Source organism: Centrocercus urophasianus, unplaced genomic scaffold, assembly GCF_019232065.1.
Source record: "Centrocercus urophasianus isolate 14NV4802_14NV808 unplaced genomic scaffold, USGS_Curo_1.0 seq_33, whole genome shotgun sequence".
Classification (NCBI taxonomy): domain Eukaryota; kingdom Metazoa; phylum Chordata; class Aves; order Galliformes; family Phasianidae; genus Centrocercus; species Centrocercus urophasianus.
The window spans coordinates 5,494,746-5,506,757 of NW_024884900.1; the positions used below are offsets into that span (position 1 = coordinate 5,494,746).

General features: G+C 55.7%; 1 protein-coding gene across 1 annotated transcript; it reads right to left on the reverse strand.

Annotated features, from left to right (window-relative positions):
* Positions 1 to 1,323: 1,323 nt before the first annotated feature.
* On the reverse strand, positions 1,324 to 11,102 carry MMP28 (matrix metallopeptidase 28). Its single transcript, XM_042830008.1, has 8 exons — positions 11,016 to 11,102; positions 7,890 to 7,969; positions 7,385 to 7,527; positions 5,741 to 5,962; positions 4,671 to 4,916; positions 4,316 to 4,465; positions 3,893 to 4,060; positions 1,324 to 2,658 (listed from the first exon to the last, which is right to left on the reverse strand). Exons 1-8 carry the CDS (start codon positions 11,100 to 11,102, stop codon positions 2,264 to 2,266), a joined length of 1,491 nt encoding a protein of 496 aa, XP_042685942.1. The 3' UTR covers positions 1,324 to 2,263.
* Between the last annotated feature and the right edge of the window lie 910 nt (positions 11,103 to 12,012).

The window sequence follows — 12,012 nt, forward strand, 5'->3', positions numbered from 1 at the left end:
GGGAAACGGGTGGTGGGGATGTGAGGAGAAGCCCCAGCCCACCTCCCCACCCCACTCACCGCATGCTCTGTGCCACTAGGAGGGTGACAGCGGGGTGCCGGAGCGCTGCCGGGGTCCAGGGCTGTGGGGAAGCAGAAATTGCCCTCCTGGGCAGTGGGTGTTTTGTTTCCTTCCCAAGAGCTGTTCTCTTCTCCTTGGTGATAAGGGACCGGCTGCAAACACTCCCTGTTAACCCTTCAGCACCCACTCCTCCTCCAGGAGCACTGCTCCTCCTCTGTGCCCCATCGGGTGGGTTTGTCCCCCCACGGTCCCCAGGGATAGAGGGCAGCCCCTCAGCACCCCGACTCACTCAGAACCCCAAAAGCAGAGGGGAGTTGCCCCCCTTCTCACCACCCTCACACCCACCTGTGCTGCAGGTGGTGACACAAAGGCCCACCAGGAAATCACCCCAAGCCTCGTTCTGTAAAAGGAAAATAAAATAATCATGAGGAGGGGTAAATTCGCATGTGTTCCTTTGGGGTTTCGTGCTCTGGGAGAAAGAAGCCAAGCTCCTCCACGAGTGGCACAGCTCCAAGAGTTGGAGCTGTAGGGAAACAACAACGGGTATGGCAGTGAGTGGGCACCACGGGAATCTGCTGCCCCTCATGGGCTTCAACAAAAGGAGGGTTTGCAAAAGGAAATCTGCCAGCAGTGTGCTTGCAGCATGGGGTTGGAAGAGGCCCCGGGGAGCCTGGGGGGTCCTTGCTGCTGGAGGCAGTGTCTTCTCCCTGCTGATGTTCCTCTGGTTGAGCCTGGTGCCATTTTGGGGGAGGAAATGCAAGAATCCCAGCTATTTCCCTGGGCTGTGGAATGCGTGACAGGCGCCTGGCATGTCCTACAAGCAGCCCAGGAGGAGAAAAGGAGCCTTGTGACGCTAAGGGGACGGTGACACAGATTGAGGTGCATGTCCAACCCCTCACCCCGCACCTTATGGGGTGCAGGAGCTGCAGCCAGAGTGACATACAGCTCTGCAAACATTGCAACACCACCACCATCCCCACAGACAAAACGGCACCCGGCCACTGGGCAGCGTGTGTGGGATGCCTCAGCATGTCGTGGCATGAAGGAAAGCAAACAAGGGGAGCCCACATCACTTGCTTTCTTCTGGGGGAGACTGATTCAGAAATCAGCCTCAACCCTCCTGCATGGACAAACCAAGCAATGCCCACTCCATCCCCATTTTCAGTACAGACCTTTTGAAAATCATGGGCTAGGATATTTTTAAAAAATACAATAGCCTGACATGAAAACAGAGGGGAATGCCAGCACTGTGAATCTGGATGTTCACTTTATTCACCTTCAGGTCTCCAGGCTCCTGGAAAGCTGCAAGTGATGTTGCATTATTACCATCTTATTCAGAATGAAACACTGCAGCCTCGTCTCTTTGGCAACACCAAAAAATCCCCTGAGATTTTGAGCTGCGTGCGTGCCCCATGCCTGCGCAGGAAGGGTTCATTCACAAATATCACAGAAAATAAACCCAAAGGCTCCAAGATCTCAAATCAGAACAGGACTAAAGGGTGTACAGAACTCAATACTATTGCAGAGACAGAGAAGGGAACACTTGCCCTGCTCATGGAGGGAGCATAACCCTTATAATACAGCAGAGAATCCACCTTGCCTGTCCCCTGCTGCCCTCCAGCCCTTCTGTACTGCTTCACAGCTCCTCCTTTCCCCTGTTCCTTCACCAAAGATCTCTACTTCCTCCTCAAAACCACACCATTTTGTTCAGAGTGCGCTCAGAGCTGGGCTTGTCCTGGGGTCTGCGTTCCATCAGCCCCAGGTATGGGGCAGCAAGGCCCCAGGTGCCACCTGAAAGACTGTAAACCCATGTTTATAGAGACATAAACCCATGGTTATGTCCAAAAATCTCTTCTTGTTTCAACCAAAAACAGTCTCAGTCGCTCATTTAAAACTACTGAAGCACCAGAGCACCCATCAGTAAGGCAGTTCTCTGCCTGATCATGAAAAAAAACTAGAAAGGATTAACAAAAAACAGTCCTGGCTTGAAAAAAAATCCTTAAAGTTATCAGAAATGTTACATTTGCAGTCTCCGTGGCTTATCAGTGTTCTTATGGCTGAATCACAGCCCATCTGTGGGACCCTCCATCCCAGCCTCATTGCTGTTATCCATGGTGTTGGGCCTGGGGACCAGCGGACCCCTTGGGTCAGTCAGTGGGATGGGCTCAGCCAACATGTTGTCCCAGCGATGCTTAGTGTTGGCTCAGAAGAGGATGTGCCCACCATTGGCATCCCAGCAGCCCATCCACGGCAGCTCGGCCGCCCACTTGCCATTGGCCACCACCTGCAGCTTGGCTTGGTTGAACCGCCAGTAGCGGTCATCCCGAAAGAAGTAGAGGAAGCCATCGCGGTGCACCACGGCCCCTGCTGTGCCAGGGGGTACGCCGTCCCAGTCTCGCAGGCTGCGGGGGTAGTAGGGCTCCAGGGCGAGGGTCTCCTCGCTCAGCACGAAGTATTTGGCTCCTTTGAAGAGCACCAGGCGCCGGAGCTGTTGGAAGTAGAGGGCTGTGTCGGGGTGGCGGGGCAGGCCGTGGGCACTGCACTTCTGGGGGAAGCCAGACACCAAGGTGGAGCCACGGTATTTCCAGCATCGACCGCCTGGGATGGAGAAGAGAGAGGCTCAGTGACCACATAAGCCCGGATCATAGATGCACTGAGGTTGGAAAGGACCCCTAAGGTCATCAAGGCCAACTGCTAACCTGGCATGGACAAGTCTACCACTAAACCACACCCCCAGGCACCACATCTACAGATTCCTTAATTACCTCCAGGAATGGGGACTCAAACACATTCCTGGACTGTCTGTTCCAGTGCTGTACAACCCTCTCTGTGAATAAATTTTTCCTGATGCTGACCCTAAACCTTCCTTGGTGCAATTTGAGGCCATTATCTCCTGTATTATTGCTTGGTCCACATAGCCTATGGATTCCAGCCACCCCAGAGATGACCTGGCCCTGGGCACGTCCCTATTGGGCTTTCCCACAGGTTGGGAAGGGAAGAAGCAGCTCCAGAGCATAGAGGCAAACTGGGCTCTCTTGGTGCCTATGCCATGCTTCTGCAAGAAGGGATGGGGACGAAAGGTTTTGTACAGCAGGACAGATATCGCTCACATCCCTCCTGTGCTGGGACAACCCAGACTACCACAGAAATTCACAGCAGCCCCAGATATCCCCGCTGCAGCTGGGGCCATCCCTGCAGGCACATGCAGATAGACAAAAGCTCCTTTCTGCTCCTGGGTCTGGCCCTGCAGAGGGGCTTCTGGCTCTCCCCCAGCTGCAACAACAAAGCCCCTTTCTGGCAGGCTTGTGAGTGGTTTCCATCACAAGTTCAGGCTGACCTCAGTGTCCTGGCTGCCTGGCCTGACCTTTCTCTGCCCTGACAGCTGTGCCACAGGCAGCTTACAGATGGCAGCAAGGCACCAGGGATAGGGCACAAACCATGAGAACGCAGTGCTCAGATCATCTTCTTGCAGTTACACATTTTTGAAGAATATTTTCTCCCAAAAATGCGTCTGCTTTAGTTTTCAAATCCAGGGAATGCTGCTCTCTGGACTGGGCTAAAAGGGAAACTGAGGCATGGGGCAATGGGGGTTGATGCAAAGCTAATTTGTGACCACAGCATCCTGGAGCCTGCACCCATGGGTAGATGTCACACGAAGGGACATGATCTAGAGTGGTCACAGCCATGGGTTGATGGTTGGACTGGATGATCTTATTGGTCTTTCCAACCTTAACGGTTTTGATTCTATGATTCATGGGACTCAGCGATGTCCCAGCCCCTTGGCACAGCATCAGGGTGACAGACCAATCAATACAACCTGCATCTCACTGACCTTTGAAGAAGTAGAAGCTGTGGCTGAATGGGGAGTAGGCACAGGCATCGATACCGGCAGGCAGCCCTGGCCAGCGCATGTGCAAGGGTTGAGGCTGGCTGGTGTTGCCACTGGCTGACACCACCCAGAAGTGGCTGCCCTTGAAGATATACAGGTTGTGTTCTGTGTCTGCAGGGCAGAACAGATAATGAGGGTGAGAAGCTTGGTGCCACATCACAAACCCAGCATTGTCCCACTGATCATCACCTCTTATCCCTCCAACTCCTGTGAGACGTCCATATGGGGCTGAGGACATCCCAGCCCAGCCCAGCCCAGCCCAGCCCAGCCCAGCCACTCTTTCCATCATTCTGGGAATCTTATTGAGTGAGGAGAGGCTGCTGGACAGGTTGGGAATATTTGGGGAGAGGGCTTGTGGCCACACACCAGCAGTTATGGCATCGAAGAAGGAGCTGCAGTAGTAGGTGCTGAGGCTCCGCCGTTGATGTTCCTCACCATACAGGTCCCCACTCCAGTCCTGGAAGTGAGTGAAGACCCTTCCTGGCAGCTGGATGGCCAAGCCCCTGGAGGGCTTCCCTGAGACAGAGCAAGGTGAGAATCATGGAATAGGGCACTGAAGCAGGAGCACAAGGCTGGCAAGCCATCAGAGGGCATCAAACAATTGGTGCACCCCAGTCTGGTTCCTATTGCCCTCAGTAACAGTAGCACGGACATACTCCCACCTCTGTTTCTCGCCCTCCACCCCAAAGACCATCTCAAGTAGCACCCAACAGATGCTCACCATACAAGTTCTGGATGGCCAAGATGTCATCCCAGTTGAGAACAAAGTCCTTGCCGAGCTTCTTGTAGTAGGGTGACATGAGGGCACTCTTGATGGGCGAGTGCTCCAGCCCCAGTGTGTGCCCCACCTCGTGTGCAACGACCACAAAGAGGTTGCGGCCTTTGCCACTGTGCAGGGACCAGCGCTCGGCGCTGTCGAAGTGGGCTTCTCCACGTCGGGGGAAGAAGGCGTGGGCCAGGGCCCCCCCTGGGGACAAAACAGCTCTGGGTTGCTTCAATAGACTTCAATTTTAGGTCTTCGAGGGGCTTCCCAAAGGGAATTCCTTGAGAATTGGTCTCTACTACAAGAAAGACATTGATGCCAAAGATAGGCAGAAAGCTGGGAAGGCTCTGGAGCACAAATCGTATGGGGAGCGGCTGAGGCAATGGGAGGGTTCAATCTGGAGAAGAGAAGGCTCAGAAGGGACCTTTCCACTCTTTACAATGCTCTGAAAGGATCTTGAGGCAAGGTGGGAGTTGGCTTTGCTTCCAGGTAACAGTGATAGGATGAGAGGTGACAAACTCAAGCTGTGACAGGGGATGTTCAGGTTGGGTGCTAGGAAACTTTTCTCCAAAGGAACTGCATTGCAATGGCACAGCTGCCCAGGGAGGTGGGGGAGTCACCATCCCTGGAGGTGTTCCAGAGCTGTGGAGATGTGGCACTGAGGGACGTGGGCTGTGGGCAGTGCTGGTGAGAGTGGGCTGGGGTTGGACGTGGGGATCTGAGAGGCCTTTTCCAACCTTAATGATTCTATGATTTCATGCACTATGTGAAACCCAAACCATGTCTGAAAGGGATGTGGCAAGAGCATGGTGTGAGGGCTCCTTGAAGGCCATCACCATGCTTCAGCCATGATCAACTCAACCACCTCCCAGGTAACCTACAGCTGCGGGACTGGGAACTCAGGACCCCAAACCACCTTCACTCAAGCTGCTGGGTACTGGGAAGACACCACCTCCACCCCAACAATCCCCAGCCAGGAAGAGCCCCCATTGTAGAAGAGAAGCTTACGAGGAGGGAGCGACCAGCACCTGGCCCATCGAAGGCATTGTTGATCCCATCGTTGTGGTCCCCGTGGAAGAAGGTCAGACGGATGTCAGCCGGGCCATCCCGTGCTTCCCAAAACACCAGCGAGGAGACGTTGCTCCAGAGCTCAAAGGCAGCCCTGACAGCCAGGCGCACCTCGTGCTGCGGCAGGTACGGGGGCCAGTTCACCACGCGGTACGTCAGGTGCCTCTTGTGCCACTTGCTGCCTGCAGGATGGGCACTGCACAGGATCTGAGCCGGCTCTGATGGAGCCACCACCAGATGGCTGCCCCAGGTACCAGGTCAGACCTTGCCTGGGACAGCAGCTTGGGCACCCAGTTGATGCTCTCCTTGCCTTGTTGCTCCTCCTGGGGCCAAATCCAGACCTCAACTTATTGGATCAGTGCCCACTCCAAGGTCTTGGCTTCCAGGGAGTGAAAGCAAAGGCACGAAGGGGAAAATAATTAGGGAGGATGCTCACATCTGGCCGGGGGCGAACAGGAGTGGGAAAGAAGCCATGGGGCTGCAGTGGGAATATGTGAGTGCTGGAGCCAGTGCTGAGGAGTGGGAACAGTGATGGAGCTGCAGCAGCTGCCCTGCTCCAGATGTGTGGGAAAGGGGAAGGATGGGGTTACACAGTGCTCTGCAGGCACACAATAACTTCTTGCAGCAAATCAAGATGGTGCCGATATCCCCCTCTGTAGCCCAGGACAGCTGGGTGAAGTCTGGGGCAGGCTCAGTGCCCAGCTGCTCTGAGGCAGGGCAATAGAGCTAACCGTACACTGGTGCTGGTTTGGGTACATATAATGACCACCACCTCCTATGCACCTGTCTCACGAAGTTGGGACAGAAAAACAAAGCCTGGGGAGAAATGCCTCTTTGCCATAATTTTTGGCTGTCCCACCCAGATGTGACCCATGGGGCACACAGAGTCCCTTGCTGCTCCTCGGTGCCTTGATGGGCACAGCTCTGAGATGACACCCAGCGTCCCACCTGACCCTGCATGCAGAGCACTCCTGCAGCAGGACATACAGCATCCCAGGGACCAGGACTGACAGCTCCAGTAGATATTAAAGCCCAGCAAGGTGCCCAGAACAAAGCCCAGCTGGAGACATCCTGCTGTGCACATCCCAGTGCTGCAGCTGGGGCCGGTGACCTGGCTGAGGCATCCTGCAGCGGCTGGCAGCATGCTGGTTGACAAAGGCCTTTGCTGGCTCAGCTGTGGCTTCCTGCTCCAAGGCAGATAAACAGCCAGCTTAGCACAAAGCCATGCGCCTTCCTGCCCGGCGCCGGACACCCCGTCCCCCCCTTTGTCCCGTCAGCACTGCTCCAGGCCCCAGCCTGCTGCCATTCCTGCAGCAGTGAGCTGAGCAGCTGAATGCCTTTTGCTATCCCTGTGAAGGAACTTTTGGTGGCCACAAGCCGAGGACGGAAAGCACAGAACTGAGCTGCATCCCGTCCCATCTCTTCTTGGCTTCATCCAGCCGTGCTATGAGCAAAGGAGCTGACAAGGCACAGAGCCCTGCCTTAGTCTCACCCTCATTTTCCCCATATCCCATACGCACGGCTGCTCCCAGCCCTCCTGCTCTCTAGGAACCACGCTATCCATCCACCAGCCCAGCACCCCCAGCCCAGACCCCAGTGCTCACCGCGCTGCATGGAGCGCCTGCGGCGCGGGGCCGTGGGGCGGCTCTCCCCATCGCCCGTCCCGCAGCGAGGACGGCCCATCTGCCGCAGCGTGGGGACGTCCAGCACCCCGCTGGGAGGGAGGTGGCTCACGCGCTGGAAATCCCTACAAAGGAAGGGAGATGTCAAAACCCTGCGTTTCCCGATAGCGATGCCTGGAGCCCAGCCAGGGCTTCCACTCTGTGCCAGTTCTGTGCCCCACTGGCAGGAGTGCATCTGAGAGATAATGCCAAATCCCAAACACTCTGAGATCTCCAAACCTCAGCCTCGCTGCCGGCATTATAATGGGGACAGCAGGCCATAAAAGGCAAATAATACTGCGCCAACAAGTCGTGTCTCTCTGCAGCTCGTGCTTCAGAATCTGGCAGTGAGAGAGCCCTGAGCTGCAAAACACATTGCCCGGTGCACACAGCTCCCACACAGCCTGGGGAGATGCATTGCTGCTGGTTTTAAAACAAAGGTTCCTACCTCAGTGCTGCTGTGAACTCCACAGGACTGAGCTGGCCTGGCTGTGGTGCTCCCAGGTAGCCATATTTCTGCAGGAACAGCTGTGGGGACAGAAACGGGACAGGGGACAGACATGGGGTGGGTTCAGGGTGGGTTCACTTGTATAGGGATAAAGATGTGGTGGGAGAGAGCATAGCAAACCCAGAAATTCCTGTCTATTGCTTCATTATACCATGATGATTCCCATGATATGAGTCCATGCACTTGGACAGCTTCACGTGCCTTTTGCTCATTTTTGACAGATCTTGGATATTTAGCCACGGCCCCATAGAAGCAGACTGCACGATGCCATCCACACCAGGGGCTACCAGACCCACGTACCCATCTCCAACCACCAGCAACTCGATGCAATATTTGCAACAATGGCCACAATGCAGACTTCAGCAAGGCCAGGCTGGGCAGGGCCAGTCCCAAGGCTGCTGGCCATCCCCATCCCACCTCATCCCCATTTCATCACTATCCCATCCCCATTCCATCAATAACCGATCCCCATCAACGTTTCATTCCTAATCCCATCCCATCTCATCGTCATCCCATCCCCATCCCCAACTCCATCCCATCCCCATCAACACCCCCATTGCCATCCCAACCCCAACCCATCCCCATCCCCATCCCCAAGCAGGATGTGCAGCTGAGCAGGGACACACATGGGGCAGTCGGCTCTGCCAAGCCATTCTTCTCCTTATCATCCATTGTAAAGGATGGAAATCGCCAGGCTGAACTTGCTCCAGCACATAAACTGCTTTTCAAAGAAAACAAGCATTTCCCCGTGCCCCGGCTGCCCCGAGCTTTCTGAGAGGTTTAGCAGTGATTTTTCCAGGAATGTTCCACACCCGTCTCCCCCATCCCACAGGGACGGCAGAGCCGCCTCCCCGCATCCTGTTAGTGAGAAGGCCCTGCATTAAGGGGACGGGGAATTAAAAGGGAAAGTGACTGCTTGGCCACGCACATCCCTGCACGTGGGGATGTGGAATGCACTGTGAGAACCCCGAGCAGAATGTTTTGGGACTCAACTGCCCTGCACTGCCCATGCCTTTCCTACTGCAACTTTTCACAGTCATTAAGATTAGAAAGGACCTCAAAGATCTCCAAGTCCAAGCCATCCCACTATGCCAACTGCCCATATCCCTCAGTGCCACATCCCCACGGTCCTGGAACACCTCCAGGGACAGTGACCCCACCAGCTCTCTGTGCAGATGTGCCACTGCATCACCACACTAAAAATGACAACTGGAAGCCGGTTCCTGTCCCCTAATCCCATTTTTGAAGCATGAAAATGATTTTTCTCCACCATGAGCTCATGAATACTTGAAAACCCATCTGGGTAAGGCTGAGTGCGTGGCGATAAGAGAACAGCCCACAGCAGCTGTTCCTAAGCATCACCAAAATGTTCCCGTGTTGCTCATTATTGTCACTCTCTAGATTGCCTCTGGCTGTGACATTTGGACAGTTTGAGGACCATTCGATGCCCAGGACCTGCAGCATTCAGCCCCTCCTGCCCCCAACAGGGAATGGCTCTTTTCCATACAATGGGAAAAGAAAAACAGCAGGAAGCCAAGAGCCATGAAATATGCCCAGCTGCCCCTCCGCACCAGGAGGGAAACAAGGAGAGGAAGGTCTGTCTGGCTGCAGGGGATGGAGGAGCCCCTCCAGGCACACAGCCCTCCCATACAGCCCTGGAAATCAGCTGAGAGCCACAGGCAAGGAAACACCTTGCCCTGACTGCAGGCATCCCGGGTGGCAGGCAGCCAGCGGCACGCAGCCAGGCCTCCCTCCTTGGGACTGGGACAACAACAGCCCCCAGACAGCCCCCCCCACCAGATGCTCCATTCCTGGCCCCTTTCCATCACTGAAGTACCAAGAACACTCAGACAAGCATCTTCCCCTTCCTGCAGGGCTGCTTGCAATGACTGTGGTCCCCCTGGGCACAGTGCAGCCAACAGCATCCCGTGAGCCAGCATGGGCTGAGCATCGTGAGCCAGCATGGGCTGAGCATCCCCAGCTCCATTCCACATCACTTTGGCACCAGCTGGAGCTGGGGCAGCTTCCCTGCTTGGTTCCCTGCAGATACAGTGAGAGCTGGAGCCAGCAAGCACCACGGAGTTTTGGCACCGTTGGATGTTGGCACCTTGGGGTTATGGCACAAGCATGCACAGATCACTGCCTGCCAGGATGGTGGGGATGTTAAAGGCTCTGAAGCCTCCACCTCCCTCTGCTCTCCTAAACACATTCCTGTCTGCATTTGCAGCCCCTGAGGCACAATCCTCACGTCTCTTTGTTTGAGTGTGTGTGTGTAAATGTATATATAAAGTTACATACACATTCACAGAAATATACAAGAGGGGAGATAGATCCAGAGCTGGGCTGTCCTCCCAGTGGAAGGGTGGGGGCTGATCTCATGGGTTAGCACGGGCCTGATGGATTTGGGGATACCATCCTTGCCATCAGCAGGATGGGAGCAGGAACATCACACATAGAATCACAGAATGGTTGGAGTTGGAAGAGACCCCCAGAGGGCATCTGCTCCCACTGCCTGCAGAGCACTGGGACACCCACAGCTCCATCAGTGCTCACAGCCCTCCAGCCTGACCCTGGGGGTGTGCAGGGATGGAGCTGTGAGCAGTCTGTGCAGTGCCTCACTGCCTGAATTGGAAACAACTTCTTCCTTATACTCAGCCTAAATCCCCCTTTAAATCTGCCGGGCTGCATGCTGCCCAGCGCCTGCAGATAACGAGATGATGAACATAAATGTATTTCCAATTAAACACCCCAACTTCAGCTGCGATTGTAATGAAAACGAGCGCAATGAAAACACAACCCGAGTGGACATTTTCACCTCTAGGCTTCCGCAGCCCTTTGTTGCTAACTTTGACCATACTAAAAGCAATAATAATTAAAAAAAAAACACTAACTCTGTGACATCAGACACAACGTCTGATGACAATTTCAGCTCCCAAAAGGGACAGCAAGCCGACGTCCCGCTTAGAGAAAAGCCAAACCCCGCCACGTCCCAACACCCCAACCCCTCCACGCTCGCTCATCCCCGCTCCCCGCCCGCCCCATTCATTCCCCGCACCGCTCTCCTACCTCCGCCCGCCGCCGCTCGCCCCGCACCGCCGCGCCCCGCACGGCCGCCAACAGCAGCAGCAGTCCGAGCGCCGCCCGCAGCCCCATGGCCGCACCGCACCGCACCGCGCCGCTCCGCCGCTCCTCCCGCCGCCCCGCCCGGGGACTGAGCTCCGCCCGCGTGTGCCGAGCGTGCCCGGGGCTGCGGGGCGCAGAGGTGGGCGCAGGGTTGGCTGCCCCTCCGCCCCCAGATCGCGCACTGGGAGCTGCGTTTTTCTCCGGCTGTCCCCGACCGCTGCGCTTCTCCAATGGATTCGGCCCTTCTGCTTGCTCCCCGCGCTATTTTGTTCTCATTTAAGCAAAGCGAAAGGATGTTTGGTTCGGAAAAATAATAGGATGTGACTTAGGGCTGCTTTGTTTCCGTGCCAGCTCCGACCACACGCCTCTTGTAAAGCCCACAACTCCTCTTTCTGTCCAGCCCACAAAGCTCCAGGAGCAGTGGTACCCGCAGGGCCCTGGGCAACTTGGGGCAGCACAGGAGGGGCGGAGGGGGTCCAAAACAAAGGAATTAGTGCAACGCAGGATGATAAAGAATGGGGAGAGGCTGTCAATGGGATGGAAGAGGAGGGGGCTGAGTGATGGGGAGAGGGGCACAAACAGCAGGCGCAGGTCGGAGCTGTGCTTCCTTTCCAAACAAGAGCAGCACTGTCTGCAAATGCAGCCGTGTTTGGCTCGTCTCGAGGAAGCAACCGGTCCATCTGCTGTTCCCCTTAAGAATAGGGGCGAGGAGGAAGCCTGGCTCGGGCCCAGCAGCAGCAGGAAGTGCCGTGGCTGCTTGTAGTGCAGGGAAGGGCTGGGGGCACCTGGTGCTGCTGCATCAGTCCTCACTCACGATGGCTGGTGGCACAGGGTGGGAAAAACTGGGGATTGGGGCCCAGCACACAGCACAGGGATGATGCCTGCTGTCAGTCCTCTCCCCACCCCTCGCTGGGTATCAGCAAGGCAGCAGCACTCACCT

What these genes read in the sequence shown, in the direction of transcription:
- MMP28 (XM_042830008.1), bottom strand. Translation starts at nt 11,102, where the DNA reads ATGGGGCTGCGGGCGGCGCTCGGACTGCTGCTGCTGTTGGCGGCCGTG. An exon ending in GGCCATCCAGAACTTGTATG is followed by an intron (nt 4,466 to 4,670) that starts GTGAGCATCTGT and finishes GCTCTGTCTCAG; the next exon opens with GGAAGCCCTCCAGGGGCTTG. An exon ending in CTTCGATGCCATAACTGCTG is followed by an intron (nt 4,061 to 4,315) that starts GTGTGTGGCCAC and finishes TCTGCCCTGCAG; the next exon opens with ACACAGAACACAACCTGTAT.